The 26,360-nt window shown below is 42.3% G+C and overlaps 1 protein-coding gene across 1 annotated transcript in view; it reads right to left on the bottom strand.

Annotated features, from left to right (window-relative positions):
- Positions 1–21,803, bottom strand: part of LOC147659614 (alpha-tectorin-like) — a 107,486-nt gene extending 85,683 nt beyond the window's left edge. The window contains exons 1-4 of the mRNA XM_086951604.1: positions 21,768–21,803; positions 11,966–12,527; positions 8,148–8,347; positions 3,038–3,430 (exon numbers count right to left, since the gene is read on the bottom strand). Of these exons, the coding sequence (XP_086807730.1) occupies positions 3,038–3,430; positions 8,148–8,347; positions 11,966–12,527; positions 21,768–21,803 (1,191 nt within the window). The remainder of the gene's footprint in view (positions 1–3,037; positions 3,431–8,147; positions 8,348–11,965; positions 12,528–21,767) is intronic.
- Between the last annotated feature and the right edge of the window lie 4,557 nt (positions 21,804–26,360).

Here is a 26,360-nt window from a genome sequence, read left to right as displayed (position 1 = left end):
CATGTCCAGGGTAGGGTCAATCATCACCCCAAGGTTTTTGGCTGAAGAAGTAGGTTTGGGGCACAGACCAAGCGAGTCGGGCCACCACTCCATGGACCAGATATCTTCCCTTCCACCGAACACCATCACCTCGGTCTTCTCCCCATTCAATTTGAGTGAGTTGTATATCATCCACTGGCCGACGGCCTCCATACAGGATCTAAATCTGGAGGCGGTCAGCTCAATTGACTGGGAGAGAGACACGAGGATCTGTGTGTCGTCCGCGTAGGAGACTACCTCCATCCCAAAAGATCTAATGAGTCTGGCAAGGGGGGTCACATAGATGTTAAAAAGGGTGGGACTAAGCGCCGACCCTTGAGGGACCCCGCATTGCACAGACAGGGATGGAGATAGAAATTTTCCCAACATTACCCTCTGCTCCCTATGATCGAGAAAGGAAGAGAGCAGACTCAGGGCTGCCCCCCGAACCCCAATCTCGCCCAGTCGAGATGTTAAGACCTGGGGAGATAGGGTATCGAAGGCAGCGGTGAGGTCCAGAAGGATCAGGAGGGATGTCCGACCCTCATCCACACTCATGCAGATGGAATCGAGAACCAGGGTGAGGGCGGACTCGGTGCTATGTTCCCTCCTGAAGCCATGCTGGGAAGGGTCAAGGCAGCCTGAGTTCTCCACAAAGGCCGCTAGATGCTCGTTGAGATGGGACTCGAGCATCTTTGCAGGGGCCGGAAGCAGTGAGATGGGGCGGAAGTTTTTTAAGACCCCAGGATCGAGGGAGGGTTTCTTAAGAAGGGGTTTAACCACAGCATTTTTCCACTGCTGTGGAAAGACACCCTCCCTCATGGCCCCATTCATGATCTCAAGTAGAGGGGGTAGAAGAGATCCCCTACACTGCTTCAAGATCTTAAGAGGGCAAGCATCTAGTGGAGACCCTGACTTGGTTTTATCAAGCCGCTTGTCGAGATCTTGTAGGGAGAGCGGGGGGAAGGATTCCTGATAACCGGCCACGGGAGACTCTGCCGATGGGACATCAGGGACTACGGTAGCAGAAGGCTCTGCCGTAGAAAGCCTCTGAGACTCCAGGGCAGTGTAAATGTCCGCTATTTTGGACTGGAAGAAGCGAGCGATGTCATTACAGAGCTCCTGAGATGGAACAACAGGATCGGGGACCTGAAGAGATGTAATAGAGTCCACGATCCTGAAGAGCTCTTTGGGAGATGAAAGGGAGGAAGTCAGGGCCACAAAATAATCTTGCTTGGTCCTGATAACTTCCAATTTATATCTCTTGAGCAGGGTTTTGTGAGCTTCCCTGTCTTTGAGATCCCAACTGGCATGCCATTGACGCTCCTGTTTCCTTACTTCCTGCCTAAGGAGTCTGAGTTGTTCAGAGAACCAAGGAGCTGATGGTCTTTTCCTTGCTGAATAGCAGGACCGAGCCGGCGCCAGTTCGTCCAAGGCCTCTTTCAGAGTGTTATCATAATGTGGCACCGCTGAGGAAGGATCCATCTCCCGAATAGAAGACAGACTAGAAATCCAAGGGTCAAAAGAGTGTTCAGCGATCTTTTTGAAGTTCCTACGTACTTCAAAAGTACTAGGGACTTTCCTGACACTTTCCTGACTAGGGAGGGCCACTTTGAAAGGCACGGCCAAGTGGTCTGACCAAGAGAGGGAGAAAGGAACCATAACTGAAAGTCTCAGGTCATTAGAGAAAATGCCATCGAGCGTATGACCAGCTCGATGGGTGGGTCCTTTCACCAGTTGAGTGAATCCACATGCTGTCAGAGCTTCCAGCAGCACGGAGGTGTCATGTGATTCCAATAGTTCCAAATGAAAATTAAAATCACCCAGAATAGTCAGATTCTCCCGACCAAAGTAGGGTTCCAGGAGTTGAAGCAATTTTAGACTAAAGTCCGCTCTAGAACCGGGCGGACGATAGACAAAAATCCCGTTAAATGGGGAGACATGGGACTCATGTAATGAGAATTAGACCACCTGAGTAGCATCCTTGGGGTCAGATAACAGTGTGGTATGACATTGAAAGTTGTCCCTATGCAGGATGGCTAGGCCGCCACCGACCCGGCCGACTCTATCCTGCCGAGTCAGACAGTACCCATCAGGGACTGCTTCAATGAGGTCCGGACCAGAGGAGTCCTTAGCCCATGTTTCCGTAATAAAAGCCCAGATCGGATTCTTCTCCAAGATCAGCTCCTTAAAAATGATATTGTTTTTAATAAGTGAGCGCGCATTAAGGAGCAAGCATTCTATACCCAGTTCACTAGGAGAGACCGGCGAGCAGGACTTCCGAGGAGTGACGGACAGAGCGGGAATCATATCGACCGAGTCTGTCAAGAAGCACCCGCATCCCTTGGACACGATGAGGTCTTACATCAACAAGAGGATACTTTTTTTAACGTTCCCCCTTTGATAACTTCATCAAGTTCCTAAACATTCCAGCACCCAGCTGGTACAAAATCCTGCTGGTAGAAAAATCCAGCAACCCCTAATGTTTCAGGGGAAAACATTTCCTGAAAATATATTTTGTTCAGGAAATTGCGCCTGCAAAGTAAGTTCACAAACATTGCAACTTTAGAAAATTTCTTTTGTCGTCAATTTGTGCACAAGCCAGGCAGCATAATTTTACTTCCACACACTCCTAGTTTAATTGTGAAGCACATCCAGCAAGTGCCATGAATAATTTTGGTAGCTTGCTCTAAATTGAATTAATAAAAATGATATCCCAGATAACTGGTTAACATAGAAGAACCACCTCTTACATATTAACTGCCGTATACTTGCACATGAGATGACAGACTGCACTCAAGGTACCACACTACAAAGGATGCACAGACAAATAAAAGAGGCATTATCCATTTGTCCGGTGTAGGGATGACTTGACATTTTTGTTCTATGGGATGAAAGTGAGGTATGGATTCACAAAGAAATACACAGGTGGGGCATCTGCTCAAGCATACATCACAGCCATAGAGGTAGCCGGCTGGAGACAAAACATTTCTATGGTGTTCGTTCTACTAACACTCACCAGCACTGGCATTCCCTCCTCCAGAATGACGCGAGCTCTGGCTTGGGAACTCTCCAACCAAATTTCAACCCGGTAAACAAAAGACACTTCAGAGTCCCCACTGTGCTTATGGAAGGCAACAAGACGGAATGAAAATCCAGAGGTGAGCATTGGCGTCTTGCTGATCTCGTAGGCACAGGTCCCCGGGACGTTTGCGACGGCGCCATCATATGTGTAGTAGTGGGTGTCCCCGCTCACCATGCACAGTGCCCAGTCTGGCTGGCAGCCCAGCTTCTCTTTTTTGATGGCACATTGCTGGTCTTGTGGGCAGCTGGAACTCTGGCAGCGGAAGACACCAGGTGAATCACAGCGGCACCGCTGAGTACAATTTGAGAGCCAGATGAGGTCCCCAACCTAAGATACAAGAGGAAAGGAGGAAAGGAGGGAAAAGTAGAGTCAGTGTCTCTGGTTTGGAGTAAGTACTTGTCCCACAAAAGCATCTTATAAGTTTCTGACTGCAGTCCATGAAGTATTGCCACTGTGGGAAGTGAAATGCAGCTAACGTGAAATGGATTTGTTACCAGAACTAAGTATAAATAAGTGCTAGAGAAGAACATGTCAAGTTTTACATTTATAGGTTAGAGTATCCAACAGGCTGTAAGCATCCGCATCTGATGACTAGAGCTGTTGGTAGAGCCATATCCATGCTGTGGCATGTTGTAAAGGAGATCGGTATTGTCTTTCCTCTGAACACAGCATGGGTTGTGAGGCTATACCATCATACATTAAAGGCATATGGGCGGTTAAGGCATGGGTGGTATAGCTTGCGTAGCCATAACATTTGTGGTTCAGACCGCAGTGTTCCAACTGTTTTCCCATCAGGTTGTATGCTAGAAGCACAAATGGTTTTACCACGCGCGCCTCTACCACGCAACCCAACCACAAATGCGTCTTAACCACAAGTTCCTTTACCACGCATTGCTTTACCACAAAACGATCCCAACTACACTCTAAGGCCTAAAACCCTACACTACCCTGAACCACTAGCCCTCCATCATCCCTTAAACTACCCCAACCCCTTCCACTGCCATAAAAACTACCCAACCTCCGCTCTACAAACGAACACAACTACCCATTCCCTTTCCACTGCCCTATGGCCGAAAACCCTGCTCCCTAACTTTCACTACTCTGCCCCCGCCCCCCCCTGCTCTGTCCCTTAAACTATCAAACCCCTTGCACTGCCCTAAAGCCTACCCGACCCTCTCCCAGCCATAAAAACGTTTCCAAATACCCATTCCCTTTCCACTGCCCTAAGGCCTAAAATCCTACACTAGCAGGCCCCGTGCCATCCCTTTAACTACCACAACCCCTTCCACTGCCCAAAAACCTACCTGACCCCCCTGCCCTAAAAACGAACCCAACTACCCATTCCCCTCCCACTGCCCTAAGGCCTAAAACCACAACGTCTTCCTGCTTCGGTCTTCCTGCAGCTAGATCATGCACTGCCTTAACCATGCATATAAGTGGTTAAGGCATGCTTGGTATAGCTGGGATAGTCTGAACACTCATGGTTCAGACCACGGTGTTCCGACTGTTCCCCAAACAAATGTACTCAATGGCTGGTCCTCTTGTGTGCTGGTGCGCACTTTTATTGGGTAAGTCTGGCGCAGAGAGTGACTGTGCCCCCAGAGATGTAGAATGTGATGTGGGGTCCCAGCAGTCTCCCACATCTCATAGACATTCAAGGGCCTTGGGCTGAAGCCCTCCTCCCCCCCTTCGCTCCCACCGTAGGACCTAAAGGGCCTGCGTTCCACCCCAGACTGCACTGTCAGGCTGTTACAAAAAAAATCCACTGCCTCCAGCAGATGAGCAAACTTGAATTAACACAAGCACAGCACAGGAGAGAGTGGGGCAGTGGAAAACATAGCACTGCCTTGTACCCTACGCTCAGGCTTTCAGCACAGGAAGACAGCACCAGCACTTCAAGGACGAATAAAAGACTAGCACAGGTGTCCCTTAAACCCCGACACACATAAAGCACCAAATGGGAGTATGACTGTGCCTCACTTCTTAGGGGGTGCTCTGTGTGCCACATTATCTGTGAGCCAAAATCTACAATATTGCACAGGGAGTGCAGCAAATCTTCCCCAAGCAAATGAGGGCACCATACCTTCATATTGCAAGGTTGTGAAATGTGTCTCCCTCCCACTCCTTTGATTATGGCGTGGCGCACAGTCTGGTATTGGTTTTGCGTTTAATTGGTAGGTTTGTTTCCGTTATGTAGGATTTAAGAGTCAGTTTTGGGTGCACCAACAAGTGACGTGACCGTCCATGCACGTCGTGAGAATATAATTGTGTTGTGCGTTACAAAGGGCGTAAACGCATCCTTGATTTTGGGCACACACTCTGGTTTAGTCTATGTAGACAAACTCCATATAAGTTCTGGTAATCACTTTGTTTCTTTATTTTTTCGAAAGTTCATTATATTCATGAGTTTCAATATAGTTCAAAAATCACATGTTCCCAGCTAGTTTCATGAGGATTACAATCGCTTTTGAGGATTACACATAGGTGCTCCAATGCATTTCGGGCAAGTCTGCCCTTTTTCTAGGAGCTCTGAAAAGATGTGAGAACAAAAACACATTTACAATCTCAAGCCGAGATGCAAGAATGAAATAACAAAGAATATATAACATAACCAGTTACAAGTTTAGAAGCTGCGTGTGCATAGGAGTGTGTGGTACCTTATAGACCAGTGTGGGGAAAGGGGATTGGGGTAGGTGAATGGCGGTGAATGGAGGCTCTTGGATCAAAAACACTTACGTGTCAGGATCCGAAGCGAGTAACTGAATCCCTATGGGAAAGGTAAACAACGCGTTATACGGGCAGGGGAGATCAAACGTTACACTGGTTAACGTAGGTCTCCAACGGAGCTCCGACTTACTTAAGGGAGGGTGATCAGTCAATGTTGCGTTTCCATGGCGGGGATCGCCGGTGGCTTGCGGAGCTGCCGCGGAATGGGAGGGAATGGTCATAAGGCTACACGGAGTTATCGGATGGGAATGTGAAAATGAAAAAAGGACTGCTGCTGCTAGGTGGATATGGCGGCCATCTTAAAGTGGATGATTGTGATGGATGGGCACAAAGTAAACATGTAAACAATTAAGTGTAGTAAACATTCTCAAGCTAATAGAACATAGGATACATGGTGAAACGTAAATACCAATGGGTATTATAGGAAACAACTTAGTTCAGTACGGTCATTAAGACCAAAAGGCTTCAGCGCCTGCAGTCTGTATATCCAGGCGGTCTCACGCTGGAGGAGAATTTTATTATTGTCTTTTCCTTCTTGTTTGTCAACAATTTCAAGAACCAAAAATTTGAGCTGAGGCGAACTTTAATTTTTCTAGTAGTTTTGAAAACTACTAGAAAAATTAAAGTTCGCCTTAACGAACATAAATCCAACATCCGCACTAAAAATCAAAAATCAAGCGTTGCAATGCATTTCAACGAACACAACCACAACGTGGCTCAGCTGAAATTTTTGGTTCTTGAAATTGTTGACAAACAAGAAGGAAAAGACAATAATAAAATTCTCCTCCAGCGTGAGACCGCCTGGATATACAGACTGCAGGCGCTGAAGCCTTTTGGTCTTAATGACCGTACTGAACTAAGTTGTTTCCAATAATACCCATTGGTATTTACGTTTCACCATGTATCCTATGTTCTATTAGCTTGAGAATGTTTACTACACTTAATTGTTTACATGTTTACTTTGTGCCCATCCATCACATTCATCCACTTTAAGATGGCCGCCATATCCACCTAGCAGCAGCAGTCCTTTTTTCATTTTCACATTAACATCCGATAACTCCGTGTAGCCTTATGACCATTCCCTCCCATCCGCGGCAACTCCGCAAGCCACAGGCGATCCCCGCCATGGAAACGCAACATTGACTGATCACCCTCCCTTAAGTAAGTCGGAGCTCCGTCGGAGACCTACGTTAACCAGTGTAACGTTTGATCTCCCCTGCCCGTATAACGCGTTGTTTACCTTTCCCACAGGGATTCAGTTACTCGCTTCGGATCCTGACACGTAAGTGTTTTTGATCCACGAGCCTCCATTCACCGCCATTCACCTACCTCAATCCCCTTTCCCCACCCTGGTCTATAAGGTACCACACACTCCTATGCACACGCAGCTTGTAAACTTGTAACTGTTTATGTTATATATTCTTTGTTATTTCATTCTTGCATCTCGGTTTGAGATTGTAAATGTGTTTTTGTTCTCACATCTTTTCAGAGCTCCTAGAAAAAGGGCAGACTTGCCCGAAATGCACTGGAGCACCTATGTGTAATCCTCAAAAGCGATTGTAATCCTCATGAAACTAGCTGGGAACATGTGATTTTTGAACTATATTGAAACTCATGAATATAATGAACTTTCGAAAAAATAAAGAAACAAAGTGATTACCAGAACTTATATGGAGTTTGTCTACATAGACTAAACCAGAGTGTGTGCCCAAAATCAAGGATGCGTTTACGCCCTTTGTAATGCACAACACAATTATTATCTCCCTCCCACTCCCCCATACCCCAAGGAGTGCGAAGGGAGGTGCCATGCACACGTCTGCTGTCCCTTCTTTAACCCCTCCCTGCTGGTGACGGAACCACTCCGTCATCAGCCGCGGTCGCGCTGTACTGATGACGGAGCGTTCTGTCACAGCCCGCTCAGCACGCCTGCGTGGCGCGGATTACGGGCCTGCGCTGAGCATTCTATTGAGCGGGCGGGGCCGTGACGGAACCGCTCCGTCATGAGCACAGCGCAACCGCGGCTGGTGACGGAGCGGTTCCGTCACCGCATGCGCCCCGCCCCCTTAGCACTGCGGCGGAATAGCCGCCGCGTTGAAGGGGATTAATATGTAACCCTCTGGGAGTGCAAAAGCAAGTAAAAGCTCCACCTGATCATTCCCACCCCCCATACCCTTCCATTAGCCAGACCTGGTTGCAGACTAGCAGGATTTTTTGTTGCTCACATAAGAGGTGCAGTCACATATTTGCATGGGGTCTCCCAGCTGATAGACCAGCTGATATCGCCACCGCTGTGGATCTAGGAGCTTGGTGTACTCACGTTATAATAGAGCCCCTCGTGCTGACAGCCGCACTGCTCCGCTCTGACACAGCTGTCTCCGCTTCTCATGTATCCGTCATCACAGAAGCAGCCCTCGGAGCAGGTCGCACCGCAGTAAGGTAGGAGGGAGGTGGAGCTGCACGTGTCATGGCACTGCGGCTCGCACAGCTCGTAATGACTGTTTACTGGGCACTGTAGGCCTGCAGGAAGACAACACAAGAGTAACAGATCAGTTCGGCTTGCTAGCTGTTTGCAGGAACGCTTGACTCTCCGACGAGCAGAATTCTATCTTCATGTTAAATTGAAAATTAAAAAGTGGAATGCTCTCGTGGGACTTCATGTTGGTTCAAACTGTGAGGCGTGGATGGGTTCCCAGGGGTGCGCAAATGCCTCTGCAAGTACATGTAAATGAAGATTGCCTGGAAGTGCGTCGATGTTTATTTTCTGCATTTCTAGACTCTCTTCATTTACTTTGAGTCCTTGTGAAAACTGTTATCCTTTAATGATGTCGAAGAGCTGAACCAGCATGCTTGTAGCTTCAGTTTCAAACAGTAACTGTCCCAATTTACAAATAATATATTATACAACTACATTCTATCATTCCAAAATAACATATAAAAAATTCTGTATTAACTTACATCATAGAGAATGTTCAGAAGAATGAGAGCACTATGAGTCAGTGAGAACACAACACCCCCCCCTTTCTCCGATAACTAAGTGAGATCGTAAAGTAAAAAAATAAAATGGCCGCTACTTCGATTCACGCAACATTACCTGCGTGTGTACGTACACGTATCACTTTCGTCATCCACAAGCATGCAGGACGCCAAAGGAATGGCTGCCAAGCAGCCGAAGAATTTGATCTTGTGTGCAGTCGTTGGCAGGAGCGCTCGAGCAAGCGACTGGTAGCGCGAGGCCAAATGAAGGTAGGATCATTTTAATTACAAAACGATAAATCAACTCCAATATTGCTTCCCAGTACTCACTTGAACAGCTTGGTCCCCTACATCAAATTCAAAATCGGTGAAGCACTTCTTTTATAGTGCGTCTCCCGATTAGAAGTAATTTCCATTTAATTGCTTCCGCTGAAATCATAAATTCTGAAAAGCGTAGCTTTGTGTGGGTTCATCCGCTCTTCGGCAGCCTGTTATAAGTGTAATAAAGGATACTCCATTGTCACTATATTTAATTCTTCTTTAATGAAGTTGAAGAGCTGAACCGGAATCCGTACAGCTTCAGTCTCAAACAGTAACTACCCCAACATACAAATAATACATTCCACAAAGACATTATAACATTTCAAAATGACATATAAATAATTCTGTACAAACTTACAGCATAGAGAATGTTCAGAAGAATGAGAACACTAAGAGTGAGAACACAACAGTGTGTGTGTGTGTGTGTGTGTGTGGAGGTCAGGAAGTTTGGTGGCAGGGTCAAAAAAGTTGATAAAAAATCACCATAATTTCCAATGCAATAGGTCTCGCATTTGTGAGAGTTAGAGCTATTGCATGGTAAATGATGCTTCTTGACGAATTGCTGAAAACAAAAGACTTTTATATATTTTTCTTTCGCCCCCATTTCAATTCCTGATCTATGTGAGAATGGCAAAAGAATGTATTTACCTAACATCAAGCTGACAGCAAGAGTACCAAAATGTGCTTCAAAACCCATTGAATATCACTGAGTTAAAAACTGGTAGTATTTATTGTAATGCATGAACATTAATAGTTAGGCCTTTATTACAGACATTTCCGTAGTCCCGAATCTGGTGGACGCTGTTTTTTTCTCTGCTTGAATTATGATTATAACATATGCGGTAATTACAGAACCACACAGTATTGGTAAATTCAATTATGTTATTTCCTATGTAGCTTACATGCACACCACACACTGAGGGACTTGCAGGGTCTTAGGTGGATTGGAAAACACTGCTCTCTTTACGCAGGGAGATGTTGGAGTGGCAATTGCTTCACAGCACTGAATTCACAAACGAGCAGTTACTCTAGAGAAGCTCTGAGCCTACCAACACACCATGGTACAGGGGCAATAGGCTGCAGCAGCTTGTTGGGCACTGGGAGAGAGATGCAGTCAGAGGAAGGGGTATTAGCCATAGGGTTTAAGCTAATCGAAGGGCACTAAGGGCAAGTTTAGAGGTAACAGGGAAAAGAACAACAGAAAATAAGAAGTGAATGGGGGAATAAATGAAAGAAGGCAGGCTTGGTCCAGGGGCAAACAGGCTAGTTCGGTGCAAAGAAATATTGGAATCAGGAGAAAGAAAAATGGGTCTGTCACTAACAGAAGTTGTCAAGATGAAGTTAAATAAGAAATTGTTAAAGGGGGTGGGAATTGTTTAGCGGCAAAGGGAATAGTTAACGTTTGTTAGAGTGCTGTGAGGAACAAGGTGTCCATGGTGATCCCGTCTCACAGTAGGTTGGAGAGACTAAATGGCTGCTGAATCCACGCTCAACATATTTAAAAAATATGACAGAAGACCACAAAAGAAGTGAATTGTGCAGCAAAAAAACAGCAACATTCACTTAAAAACATAAGTGTGCAACAAGAACGCATTTGTCTTCCTGTACTGCACAATAAAGCAGAATTATCGAAAATACCATAAATCTGTCGTTCAGAATTAAATGTTTGTAAGTACTAGTTTACAGCACTGAAGAATTGGATATGCATTACTATGCAGAAGATTATGGATTATGTAGCAAATGCGGTAATATAAGTGGCGTTTCCCCCCCCTTTTTTTCTTTAAAAAAGGCAATTCATTAGTGAAGCGGGTACAGCTGCCTGGTGTGTAATTGGCCACTGCTGATTATCAATAATTAAGCAGATGCAACAGGATCGGGGCCCATGGGTTTGAGGGGCCCACTGCAACACAATTATCACTGTCTATCTTTAAAAAAGGGTATTGGGAGCTTATTGTCCTTTTTAGTATTGGGCCCTTGGCACCTTCGCAGAAAAATCTGAGACATGTAGGAGCTTTTATTCTGAAAGGGACAAAGAACCTGATTAAAAATCGGAGTGACGGTCAGGCAAGTTGGGGAAGAGGTGAAAGATGCTACTCATGACTGCTGTTATAATTAGTGTAGCAAGTGTAGTTGCATTGGGGTCCAAGAGTGTGAGGGGCTCACATCACCCTAATTATGGGGAGAAGTATTTTTGGGACCATACATGTTTTTGTTTGATGCATTTGTTGTTTTATAAGTATCATACTTAGTTTGGTTTATAAGCAATAGCAGAAGTACTTCTGAAATCATCTCATAAGCCCAGTCCTTTGAACAGAGCCATGTCCCTACCACTCCCCCAATCATTGCCCTAAAGTTGTTGGAGGGGGGCTGGCCTAAAAATATTTTGCTTAGGGAGACCTCAGAGCAAAAAAGTTTGAAGACCTCTGCATTAGTGCAAGCTCACCGCACAGTGTCGTAGTTAGCCCATTGGCCATCTGTGGAGGTGCCTGTGTTTACCGCCCGCAGTGGCCACATTGAAGGAAAGGTGATAGCACGAGTTTTATTGCAGTCTCCCCCCAAGGCTCTCACGTGCCGTCTCGGGCGGCACTAGTAAGCACCCCCTGCTAATGCCGACCCAATACAGCATGTAAGAGCGGCGGGGGGAGACCTGTGCCCCCAAAACCCTTGCCCCACTTGCTACGCCACTGTCACTGCAACAAAATATGACGCTAAAGAATAAGCATCCTCATTACATGAGATTGCACCTGCAGACTATCTTTAGCCTTCTCACTCAGTTAGCTACTAATATACATACACCCTACTGCTGGTAATATTAAGGCATGAGAAAAATGTGTCTCTCACCACAGAAGGAATCATTTCTCCAGCTGGCGATGGTCACACTGGCGGCCTGGCAAACGGCTGCATAGGACTGAACTGCCTGGCATAGGACATTGCTGTTCCCATCAGTCAGGCAGTGGTCGTAGGTGCAGTCAGAATAGTAGTGATCTGGGTCGACCTTTGAGTGACAGGAAGAGAAGGGCCCTCTGACGTCTTGGATGATCCAACAGGCTCTCTTGGAGGCCATCATCTTGTCTGCACTGCAGACGGGGCAGTCACCTGAGCAGCCGTGGTCACAGCCAGCGCTGCCTTCAGAAACCCAGCTAGCACCAAAGGAGAAGGCGTTAGTAATGACAGACCCACTCTGGGTAGTAAAGTCATCAGACACCACCCCGTTGAAGTTCCCACATAGACCACTGGTTTGGCCTCGGAATCGAGCAGGAAGTGTAAGGAAGACGCTGTAGACCATGTCATAGTTGACTGTAAGGCCAAAGTCTGTTTTCAGCACCGTGTAGTCCCCACTTTTAAAGATGACGATTCTTCCACTGTTGATATTCACTGGCAGAGTCTGAATGATTCCATTGATCTGATGGAGAGAGTTACAGTAAGTGACGTGTTATTAAAGGTGATGGTTGCTCTGGCCATAAAGAAAATAAGCAAACAAACCAACTCCTATTTTATATACTTCAGATGGGATGGTTATGAGCTGTGTTTTTTTATAAGTGCTGTGTTTCGTGATATGAAGATATCCAAGTGGCATATCTCTTTAACCCTGAAGCTATGATTGCTAAGTGCTAGAACCTGGAGTCAACATCAAATGCTCACATTTCTGCTGCCGCATGGATAACCTCATATCAACAGAGTCCATCGTGGCACTCTTTGTGTCAAGCTGGAACCCTCTTGTCTAAATCAGAGCAAACCGACACTCAATGTATTATTTAGCAGCCTCACTGTAAGTTCTAATTAGGGTTGCACAAAACAGACAATGAGACTGACATAGATTCTGTTGCTGGTGTGTATTTTCCTCCAATGCAAATGACTGTGTAACTCCTAAAAAGTACAGAGGACGCTGTGCCTAATTGTGTGCATAAACATTTAAAAACATATACAAAAGGCACCATAAATGTTGCTTGGTTCCTAGGCGAAGTTGTTAAAATATACATGAGCATATAACATAGCAAAATGGGGATAACAAATAATCAAGGAGCCAAACGAGATGTCTGTTGACGTTTCAAACTCTTGTAAGTGAAATGGTCTCCTCAGCACAAAATCGTCTGGCTCAATATCAATATATAATTTCAGCTTGACACAAAGAGCCCCACGGGGACTGTTAGTATGACGTGTACTGACCCAGGTCCCTGTGGGCACAGAGAGCTGCCCTTGTGACATAATAAACGTATGGATATCCTTGCATAATAAACGTAACTGCACATCTATAACATTTATAGCTCAACATAAACCTGCCCCAACGAGAATTTTTATTCTTTACAAGTGACTTGTATAACTATTTCTGCTGTGATGAACACCTCAACAATCCAGCATGCAGTTACCTATTTTACAAATATAACGCACCCCAAGCTGTGCTCTAGCGAGAATAGGTGTTTCTTAACTTGATTTACCACACCATGACCAAGCTACTCACAGCTGGAAAATAAATGAAAGTAAGAAATCTCACACATGAGCATATTCAATATAAGTAGACAAGAGAAACAATCATATTAAAATGTTCTCAGAAATGCATAAGTTGCTAAAGTAAAAATATCAAAACCTATCATAGCCAGAAATCAGAATTGTGTTCTATAAGCAGGTGACCTATTAGGTAAACTTAACAACCTATCCTGACCTGTGATAAGGTTATAAGCTAACAATCAAAGTATATTTGTATATCTATATATATCTATCTATCTATCTATATACATATATATATATATATATATATCTATATATATATATATATATTACCTACTGGCGATAGCCAGTAGGTATATATAGTTAGGATTTTTTCCCTATGGGATTTCTGAAAATTCTATGTCTAATAACTTTGGCGTTTGTGGACGGAATTGGCTGAAATTTTCAGGAAAATGGCACATTTTGTTTCTGAGCAGCTCCTGTAAATTTGGGGGGGGGTTCGTCAAGGGGGGGCCGAGAAAAAAGGGGGGTCCCAAAACGCGTTTTTCCCATGTTAATTTCCATAGGGCGGTTGGACTCACTTTTAGCCCGAACGGCTGAATGGATTTCCACGAAACTTGGCAAAATTGTAGGGACTGTTAGCCCGATGTGCCTTTGCTAGGTCTCAATATATGTGCTTCAGTGAATTTTGAGAAATTAACGTTTAAATCAAGATATATATCTGTAACAGCGCTCCGGGCAGCGATCCGGTTCGCGTACTTTTCGCTTATCGGATCTTTGCGAAGCGAAGCTGATTGGCTCTCCGGTGTCTGTCAACATTCTAAACAGTCCGGTGCGGCTGCCATCTTGTCTCTCGGTAGGATCGAGAGACAAGAGGAGGCCAAAACAAAGGAGGAAATGAAGGAAAGGGGGCAAGGTAGACCCGTTCTGACCCCCTAGGATTGATGAGGGGATATTATAGAGCCACGCTGGGCCCAAAAAAAAAAAAAAAAAAATCCGTTTTTTTTGCCGTAGAGACGCGTCTTGGTACGCGAACCGGGCAGCTAACCGGGAAGCTAAACTGGCAGTGTAACGGGAGTCCGACGAGTAGCTGATTGGCTGTCAACATTGTAAACAGTCCGGAGCGGCCGCCATCTTGTCTCTCGGTAGGATCGAGAGACAAGAGGAGGCCAAAACAAAGGGGGAAATGAAGGAAAGAGGGCAAGGTACACCCCTTCTGACCCCCTAGGATTGATGAGGGGGATATTATAAAGCCACGCGGGGCCCAAAAAAAAAAAAAAAAAATCCGATTTTTTCGCCGTAGAGACGCGTCTTGGTACGCGAACCGGGCAGCTAACCGGGAAGCTAACCGGCAGTGTAACGGGAGTCTGAGGAGAAGCTGATTGGCTGTTATCATTGTAAACAGTCTGGAGCGGCCGCCATCTTGTCTCTCTGTGGGATCGAGAGACAAGAGGTGGAAAAAAAAAAAGGTGTAAATGAATGAAAGGGGTAAGGCAGACCCCTCCTGAACCCCTAGGATTGATGAGGGGGCTATTAAAGTTCCCTGGGGGGTGAAAAAAAAATTGCGATTTTTCGCAGTAAAGGTGCTTCCTGGTACGTTAACCGGGCAGCTAACCGGCAGCGTAACGGGAGTCCGACATATTGTGTTTTTTGAACGTTTGTGATATGTGCACGTGTGGATTTTGTCTAATTAAGGTTAAAAAAATATATATATATCTTTAAGCGTGTTCTGGCGCGCTTACGTTTTGGGTTTGGTTTGCGCTGCAGAGACGATACGTCACGGTTATGCGATGCATCATTAGGCGTCTCACGGGCTACGTGATACGTCACTTAATAAAGAATATATTTTACAGCTATAGATATTAGCTTTTAAAAAACCAATGAAATTCACAGAAAAAACCATAGGTTATAGACCATATATAGTTAGGAATTTGCATTTACAAAACCTTGAAAATTCACTGAAAAAACCATAGGTTATAGACCATATATAGTTAGGGATTAGCATTTAAAAAACCTTATTTTATTTGCACAAAACCATTGAAATTCCATATATAGTTAGTTGCACTAACTATATATCGCGGACCCGCAATCCACTGCTAATGATGTCACATATTACATCATTCATGACATGGTCAGTGACATCACTGATGACATCACTGATGACATCTCAAATGACATCACTGATGACATCTCAAATGACATCACTGATGACATCACTGACATCTCATTTGACATTACTGATTACATCACTGATGATATCATTTATATGATAATACATCTTCAGACTCTAATATAACCTTAGATACACTCAGTGTAAACAGGCACTCACAGACTGTCACACATCCATGGAGTTACCCACACACCTAGTCAGTCATGCAAAGAATCAATCACACCTCCATTTCCTCAACTATACAGTTATACACACCTTACTTATTCAAACATATACTAACACATATTTACTCTCTTATACAATCCTTGATACAAGTTCACAATGATTCATACAGCCACTCTCACATTCACTGGCTCTTATGTTCAGTTATTTATATATGTCAACTCTCACATGGAGTGTGTTTTACATATGTACTTACTTTGACATGTAGAACTGAGATATCCATTCACTCACCAATATACTCATGCACACAGTCAACTGTCCATACAGCTGTTTCTACATGCACTTTTGAACCCATACACCTAGGGAATCAACTGCTCACACATCTATGCACAGAGTTATAATCTCACACATCTATGCACAGAGTTATACACCTGCCAGCCACCCACACACATACTCAGTCTCCCATACAAATACTTGGGCAACCATTCAATAACCCATATAGTTACTGATATAGCTACTGATTTAAACATGCAGCAGTTTACAGAAGAACATAAATAATGATTGCCAAATTAAGACACTTTAATCACTAACCCATGCACTCAGTGACACACATTTAATCATTCTCTCATACAGTCAGTCATGCACCTACTAAATCCTTCATCCAGACACTTATACATCTACTCATTCTTCAATATGTAAGACATATTTTAACTTTACAGAAACATACAGTCACTGGGTGTTGTCATCAGTGATGTCATCAGTGATGTCATTTGAGATGTCATCAGTGATGTCATCAGTGATGTCACTGACCATGTCATGAATGATGTAATATGTGACATCATTAGCAGTGGATTGCGGGTCCGCGATATATAGTTAGTGCAACTAACTATATATGGAATTTCAATGGTTTTGTGCAAATAAAATAAGGTTTTTTAAATGCTAATCCCTAACTATATATGGTCTATAACCTATGGTTTTTTCAGTGAATTTTCAAGGTTTTGTAAATGCAAATTCCTAACTATATATGGTCTATAACCTATGGTTTTTTCTGTGAATATATATATATATATATATATATATATATGAATAAAGTTCCAAACTTAGACGGTGCTCTCAGTCCGCAGAACAACACGACACCGCTGTAGTCATCAAGGGTGTTTATTCACTAACAACATGTTTGGCTGCGGACAGCCTTGTTCACGTAAGTTTGGAACTTTATTCATTGGATTACCGGCTTGCTCGGCCGGCATTGGTGCCACCTCCCGAGGGGCCGCAGTCAGCGTTTTGAGAGCGGACTTTGGAATTTATATATATATATATATATATTCACAGAAAAAACCATAGGTTATAGACCATATATAGTTAGGAATTTGCATTTACAAAACCTTGAAAATTCACTGAAAAAACCATAGGTTATAGACCATATATAGTTAGGGATTTGCATTTACAAAACCTTATTTTACTCGCATAAAACCATTGAAATTCCATATATAGTTAGTTGCGCTAACTATATATCGCGCACCCGCAATCCACTGCTGATGATGTCACATATTACATCATTCATGACATGGTCAGTGACATCACTGATGACATCACTGATGACAACACCCAGTGACTGTATGTTTCTGTAAAGTGTAAATATGTCTTACATATTGAAGAATGAGTGGATGTATAAGTGTCTGGATGAAGGATTTAGTAGGTGCATGACTGACTGTATGAGTGAGTGATTAAATATGTCTCACTGAGTGCATGGGTTAGTGACTAAACTGTCTTAATTTGTGCATTATTATGTCTGTTGTTCTGTAAACTGCTGCATGTGTTGATAAGTAGCTATATGAGTAACTATATGGGTTATTGATTGGTAGCCCAGGTATTTGTATGGGAGACTGAGTGTGTGTGTGGGTGGCTGGGAGGTGTATGACTCTGTGCATAGATGTGTGAGCAGTTGATTCCCTAGGTGTATGGTTTCAAAAGTGCATGTGGAAACAGCTGTATGGGCGGTTGACTGTGTGCATGAGTGTATTGGTGAGTGAATGGATATCTCAGTGCTACATGTCAAAGTAAGTACATATGTAAAACACAGTACATGTGAGAGTTGACATATATAAATAACTGTGCATAAGAGCCAGTGAATGTGTGAGTGGCTGTATGGATCATTGTAAACTTGTATCAGGGATTGTATAAGAGAATAAATATGTGTTAGTATATGTTTGAATAAGTAAAGTTTGTATAACTGTATAGTTGAGGAAATGGAGGTGCGATTGATTCTTTGCATGACTGACTAGGTGTGTGAGTAACTCCATGGATGAGTGACAGTCTGTGAGTGTCTGTTTACACTGATTGTATCTAAGGTTATATTAGAGTCTGAAGAGGTTCATCGTATTATCATATGAATGATATCATCAGTGATGTGATCAGTAATGTCAAATGAGATGTCATCAGTGATGTCATCAGTGATGTCATTTGAGATGTCATCAGTGATGTCATCAGTGATGTCATTTGAGATGTCATCAGTGATGTCATCAGTGATGTCACTGACCATGTCTTGAATGATGTAATATGTGACATCATCAGCAGTGGATTGCGGGTGCGCGATATATAGTTAGCGCAACTAACTATATATGGAATTTCAATGGTTTTATGCGAGTAAAATAAGGTTTTGTAAATGCAAATCCCTAACTATATATGGTCTATAACCTATGGTTTTTTCAGTGAATTTTCAAGGTTTTGTAAATGCAAATTCCTAACTATATATGGTCTATAACCTATGGTTTTTTCTGTGAATTTCATTGGTTTTTTAAAAGCTAACATCTGTAACTGTAAAATGTATTCTTCTTTAAATCTTAAAATATATTTTAGATGTTTATTAATAATTTTTTTTTTAATATTTTTTTTCTTCGCTTCCAGTTCGCGAACCGGGAAGCTTTCCGTTAGCTCATCTTGATGCCGCGATCTAATACGCGAACCGGTAAACGTTACGTTAGCGGAACTGTGACGCGTCGCGGAAGCGCGACGTATCACGTTGTCGCGTAATGCGTCTAATGACGCGCCGCGTTAGCGCTCCCGGAAGTGCTCCGGACAGCGAACCGGAAGCGATCCGAGACGCGGCGCGCACCGCGTAACGTAAGCGGAACAGGTCATGTGACTTGTTTATCAAAGTTTTCATTGGTTCATTTCACTTTTGGTTTCCAAATGATGTATGACTAGGTCATGTGACCTAAAAATAACACTTTTCATTGGTTCAGAACTTTTGCTTTTCCCAAATCATGTAAACCCCTCCTTCTTTCCTCACTCTGACTTTCATCTTGGTGAGAGAAAGACCATTTTCCTGGAGTTCAGCAATGGCTTCTATACTTGCTGCAGCTGGTGCACCCCCACCACCACCTCCACCTCCTCATAAGAAGAGAGGACCTCCAAGTCAATTTATCTCCAACAGAGAGGAGGAAGAGGAGGAAGAAGAAGAAGAGGATAGAGATCAACCAGAATTTATCCCGGAGTTGCCCCGTGTTTCTAAGAGGAAAGCTAACCGAAAGCTAACCTCGCGGATTTTTAAAAAAAATGTTTTTTTTCCGCACATATAAGCCTCCTCAGCCACGCTCAGAAAACCTAGGGGGTCAAGATAAGTCTACCATGACCCCTTCTACCCATTCTAAACATTATTTGCCCTCCATCTTGTATCTTAATGCGACCGAAACACAAAATGGTGGACTCCCGTGACGCTTAAGGTTCGCTAACCGGGCCGCTTTCCGGAAAGCGGTCCTAAAAAAAGGTGGGAAAGTAATTTACAGAAAAACGACTAGAGACACTCTCACCAAATATAGATTAGCTCATACTACATAACAATCCCTTTCATTTTCACAAATTTGATTGAAATTCCATTTAGCCATTAAGCCTGTAGACCTCTCTAAGTACCGTGAGGTAAATTACTTCACAAAACACATCTGAAGTGTTGGAATTGACAACCAATGAAAATGTTACTTTCATTTTCAATTTTTTTTTCCTGACATTTGATTGGTTATGTACCTGAATATATATAAAGGAAGAGAAGGAAACACAGCCATTTTGACTACTACTTCCTGAACTACATTTCAAGAGCCTTTTCACCTCCCTGAAAATTAAATTGATAATTTGTAAGTGGCACTTTAAATTAATTTGTAAAAACGTTTTTGATAATTATTTACTGTCCCCCTGCTATAGTTATAGATACAGATAGACTCCTCTGTTATATTTATTGATTGACTTACACTTCTCTGCTATAATTATGAATTAACTTACTTTAAGTTCACTGTTAAAAAAACAGAACTACCTGTCTGAACTTAAACCCAACAGTGCCCTAACTCTTCTAATGTAATTATTTTTTTTATGCAATTTACAGCAAAAAAATGGAAGGGGAGCAAGAAAAAAGTAATGTTTCCTTCGAGATTACATCCGAAGACATTGTAAATGAAGAAAATGTGGATGAAGATTTTATGGATCAATCTTTTGACGAACAATTTATTCAAACCTTACAAGAGACAGAAACATCCATGTTCGACGAGATACCAGATGATATAATGCTGGAAGTTTTAATGAACTATGAAAATAATAAATAATTTTTTTTAAATCAAAATAAATAAATAAATAAAAAAACGAACAAAAACAACAAATAATTAACATACAGTATTACAAAAGTCTATCATTCTTTTATCCTTAAAGTTCGCTGCCCAGAACGCTTTCCGGTTCGCGAACTTGGCGCTTACCACGCAAAAAAAAAATTTTTTTTTTGGGACCCTCCTAGGCCCTTTTAAAACCTCCACATAAAACCTAGGGGGTCAACGAGGATCTACTATGCCCCCTTATGGTAATTTCCCCCTTTGTTTTGGCCTCCTCTTGTCTCTCGATCCTACCGAGAGACAAGATGGCGGCCGCTCCGGACTGTTTAGAATGTTGACAGACACCGAAGAGCCAATCAGCTTCGCATCGCAAAGTTCCGATACGCGAAAGGTTCGCTAACCGGATCGCTGCCCGGAGCACTGTTACAGATATATATCTTGATTTAAACGTTAATTTCTCAAAATCCACTGAAGCACATATATTGAGACCTAGCAAAGGCACATCGGGCTAACAGTCCCTACAATTTTGCCAAGTTTCGTGCAAATCCATTCAGCCGTTCGGGCTAAAAGTGAGTCCAACCGTCCTATGGAAATTAACATGGAAAAAACGCGTTTTGGGACCCCCCTTTTTTCTCGGCCCCCCCTCCACAAAACCCCCCCAAATTTTCAAGTGCTGCACAGAAACAAAATGTGCCATTTTCCTGAAAATTTCAGCCAATTCCGTCCACAAACGCCAAAGTTATTAGGCATAGAATTTTCAGAAATCCCATAGGGAAAAAATCCTAACTATATATACCTACTGGCGACCGCCAGTAGGTAATATATATATATATATATATGTATATTGCATCCACAGGTTGGCTCCTCTTTTCTGGTCACTTGGGCGCTTCTGTAGCAGTGCGACAGATAAACGGCAGAGCCTTGCCGATAATATATTCAACAAACACTTCCTTCATAAGAAGTAAAATCCTCGTACTTGCAACAATAAATGGCGCTTATAATCCAAATACACGCTTTTCACTCCAGTTTTATTTGCAAAAACAACAACAACAACAACAACAACAACAACAACAGGGGTGCATGGGGAAAACACGTATTGGCCCCCCTTAACAAATCACCCCAAAACTTTCAATATTGGAGCGGACCGGGCCATAAGTTTTGAAAAGTTTTCATATATATATATATATATATATATATATATATATATATATATATATATATATATATATATATATATATATATATATAAATTCCAAACTCGAAGACCTCTAACAGCGTTTAAGGCAAAATCTAAATTTTGCCCAATCATGATCCGGGACAATGTGGACATCTTCCATGACAAGGTGACACAGGAATTGAAAACCCTTCACAAAAAACAGAATGAAATAAAAAAGAGATATACGGCAAAGGACAATGCCTATTTTAAACTTATGGCCAAGCTCAACAAGAACAATGAGGTTGTGGTACGTCAATCAGACAAAGGGGGCAACATTGTCCTCTGGCCCCGGAAAATGTACTGTGAGGAGGCAGAACGTCAGTTGGGCGATAAAAATTGTTATAGGCGTTGTGATTTGAGCATGGTGAGAGCATCATGGGATAAATTTTACTCCTGTTTGATGGCCTGGAGAAGTGCTGGGCTACTGTCAGCAGATGAGTATAAATTTCTGAAAAATGACAATCCCATATTAGCGGTATTGTACCTAATACCTAAAATCCATAAGAACATTTTGAAACCACCTGGCAGGCCTATAATTTCTGCTTGCGGCAGCCTGATGGAGAACACCAGTAAGTACGTGGATCATTTTTTGCAGGACTGTGTTTGAACATTGCCTTCCTTTATACTAGATACAGGTGACCTATTGAGGAAGCTGGAAAACGTGACATGGAGTGAGGACATGGTGCTCATCTCTATGGACGTGTCGTCACTGTATACTAGTATACATCATAGGGACGGTTTAAAGGCTGTAGACTATTTTCTTCAGAAACGTCCCATGTGCTACATGGAACATAACAAGATGTTAATAACAATCATTACCATGTCTCTGGAAAATATTTACTTTCTGTTTTCCAAACAGATATTCCAACAAATCAGGGGCGTAGCTATGGGGGCATGTTTTTCCCCTAGCTACGCCTGTCTGCACATGGGGTTATGGGAAAGACAGACACTATTGGATGTAAATCTTTCATTCATCAACAGTCATGTAGCACATATGTTCAGGTATATTGATGACCTATTGTTCATTTGGCGGGGGACTGAGAGTGAAGCACTGGATTTTGTTAACTCGCTTAATGTTAATGACATGAATTTACAGTTTACCAGCTACATCAGCAAATCCTCGGTCATGTTCCTTGATGTGAAGATATTTGTGTGTGAGAATTCGCTGAACATCAGATTACATAGGAAAAGCACGGCGGGCAATTCAGTGCTACATGCAGATAGTAACCATCCGACTCACTTGATCCGCAGCATCCCTTATGGGGAAATGTTGCGGATCAGGAGAATCTGCAGTAGGGAAATTGATTGCCTTAAAGCACAGCAGGAATGTAGATTAAGGTTCATTGAAAGGGGTTACAGCCCCAAGGTCATTGATAGTGCGACCAGAAGGGGCAATGCGCAGAGTAGAGCTCAGGCATTGGTAACCAGAGACAGAATCAGAAACATTCCAATTGATGAGCAGCCCATGAGACTCATTCTTACTTTTAGTGACCAGCACCAGGCCATCAGGAGGATTATTACTAGGAATTGGCTTCTGATTAAGAACGATCCAGTCTTGGGGGATAAACTTTCACGTTCCCCCAATCTGACTTTCAGAAAAGCCAACTCCATGGGGAACACCTTGGTTTCCAGTAGTCCAGAAATCAAATCCTCCTCAGATTCGTTAACTAAAAGTAAGGGCTTCATCAAATGTGCAACGTGCAAGGCATGTAAGCAGGGCATTAATAAGACTGAATACTATAGCCCATTCCATAGTACACCTAGGAAAATCGACAAAAAGCTTACTTGCAAATCAGAATATGCAGTCTACGTATTGGAGTGCCCTTGCGGATTGAAATACGTAGGGAGCACCAGACCTCAGTGTCATAAGAGAATTCTTCAACACCTAAGGGCCATCAAAAATGGTGATGAATCATACCCTGTGGCTCGTCACTTTTCTGCAGTTCACGCAAAAGATTCTGATCTGTTGAAGTATTACATTGTTGATTGCATTTTACCCTCGAGACGTGGTGGTGATAGAAACGCTAAATTAAGAAGGTTGGAAACGAAATATATTCTCGAGATGGACACTAAGAGCCCTAATGGGTTGAACTCAACAGAAGATTTTTATACGTTTTTGTAAATCAATACATGAAGTTTAAAGTAATTTTAAAACTGTATATATCTTCTGGTGTCCTTCTACCATGAATAAGTCATATGGCCGTATGAGTAATGAATCAATTTTAATCATTTCACATTTTTTAATAATATGTTTATTTCTCACAATTTTCTTGGTGTTCAGTGTGGTGAAGACACTGTTTGATTTATATTAAGTTTATGGATGAATAGCAATATGCCCACTGGGGCTGTATTTAAGAGGAGCTATTCTAGTGCTCTTGCTTTGGCACAGGCTGACTACAATCCTCCACAAGTGCTAGTCACGGATGTGACCTATGTTTTTCAAGCAAACTAGATCCATTTTCTGAAACAACCTTATAGGACTTTTTCCAGCATAGATTTTTTAATCATGCGGATATTTTAAAAAGGTTCCTTCAAATGGGGTTGTATTTTTATTGATGGAATGGTTTTATCAGTAATAATGAATTTAATTATTTATTGATGCTTTTATTCGATGCAGTAGATATTTATTGTCAATGTTTACTTGAAATGCAAATTTGTACATGATCTTAGCACATTTGGCACTTTAATGTGTATTTAACAGCAATATTTGCACAGGAGGTAAATAGTAATAGCCTAACTTGATAGGACTGTATTTTACAGATATAACTGCATTTAAGCAGGAACCGAGTCTTTCATCCATGTTTAGCACTTTAGCATTAGCACTGTCACTTTAAATAGTGTTGTTCTGCCCATGTGATGTGTCATGTGATCAAGGTCCGAGAGGGACCGAAACGCGTCATGGCGGTGGTGTTTGGGCAAGCAATGAAATAAAAAGGAATATTTGCACGAAATCTGGGTCTGCATCGTCTCTTTGGATTCGAGTCCTGTGTGCTGGAGGCGAAATCAGGAAGATATATATATATATATATGGCTATATATATATGGCTGATGTGGTTGCACTTTAAAATTAAATAAAAAAAGAAGCACTGAATCGGGTCTACCTCGTCTTTGCTTGTTTGGCTGTTGGTTTCGTTGGGAGACTGAGACGAGTTCTTGCAGCACATATATATATATATATATATATATATATATATATATATATATATATATATATATATTCAATGAAAAAACCATAGGTTATACTCCATATATAGTTAGGAATTAGCATTTACAAAACCTTATTTTACTCGCATAAAACCATTGAAATTCCATATATAGTTAGATGCGCTAACTATATATCGCGCACCCGCAATCCACTGCTGATGATGTCACATATTACATCATTCATGACATGGTCAGTGACATCACTGATGACATCACTGATGACATCTCAAATGACATCACTGATGACATCACTGATGACAACATCCAGTGACTGTATGTTTCTGTACAGTTAAAACATGTCTTACATATTGAAGAATGAGTGGATGTATAAGTGTCTGGATGAAGGATTTAGTGGGTGCATGACTGACTGTATGAGTGAGTGATTAAATGTGTCTCACTGAGTGCACGGGTTAGTGACTAAACTGTCTTAATAAGTGCATCATTATGTCTGTTGTTCTGTAAACTGCTGCATGTGTTGATCAGTAGCTATATGAGTAACTATATGGATTTTTGATTGGTTGCCCAAGTATATGTATGGGAGACTGAGTGTGTGTGTGGGTGGCTGGGAGATGTATGACTCTGTGCATAGGTGTGTGAGCAGTTGATACACTAGATGTATGGGTTCAAAAGTGCATGTGTAAACAGCTGTATGGGCGGTTGACTGTGTGCATGAGTGTATTGGTGAGTGAATGGATATCTCAGTGCTACATGTCAAAGTAAGTACATATGTAAAACACAGTACATGTGAGAGTTGACATATATAAATACCTGTGCATAAGAGCCAGTGAATGTGTGAGTGGCTGTATGGATCATTGTGAACTTGTATCAGGGATTGTATAAGAGAGTAAATATGTGTTAGTATATGTTTGAATAAGTAAAGTTTGTATAACTGTATAGTTGAGGAAATGGAGGTGTGATTGATTCTTTGCATGACTGACTAGGTGTTTGAGTAACTCCATGGATGAGTGGCAGTCTGTGAGTGTCTGTTTACACTGATTGTATCTAAGGTTATATTAGAGTCTGAAGAGGTTCATCGTATTATCACATGAATGATATCATCAGTGATGTGATCAGTCATGTCAAATGAGATGTCATCAGTGATGTCATCAGTGATGTCATTTGAGATGTCATCAGTGATGTCATCAGTGATGTCATTTGAGATGTCATCAGTGATGTCATCAGTGATGTCACTGACCATGTCATGAATGATGTAATATGTGACATCATCAGCAGTGGATTGCGGGTGCGCGATATATAGTTAGCGCATCTAACTATATATGGAATTTCAATGGTTTTATGCGAGTAAAATAAGGTTTTGTAAATGCTAATTCCTAACTATATATGGAGTATAACCTATGGTTTTTTCATTGAATTTCAATGGTTTTTTGAAAGCTAATATTTCTATCTGTAAAATGTATTTTTCTTTAAATCATAAAATATATTGCA

This window comes from Lissotriton vulgaris, unplaced genomic scaffold (genome assembly GCF_964263255.1).
Source record: "Lissotriton vulgaris unplaced genomic scaffold, aLisVul1.2 SCAFFOLD_506, whole genome shotgun sequence".
Taxonomy (NCBI): Eukaryota; Metazoa; Chordata; class Amphibia; order Caudata; family Salamandridae; genus Lissotriton; species Lissotriton vulgaris.
This window is presented reverse-complemented; position numbering and strand designations above follow the sequence as displayed.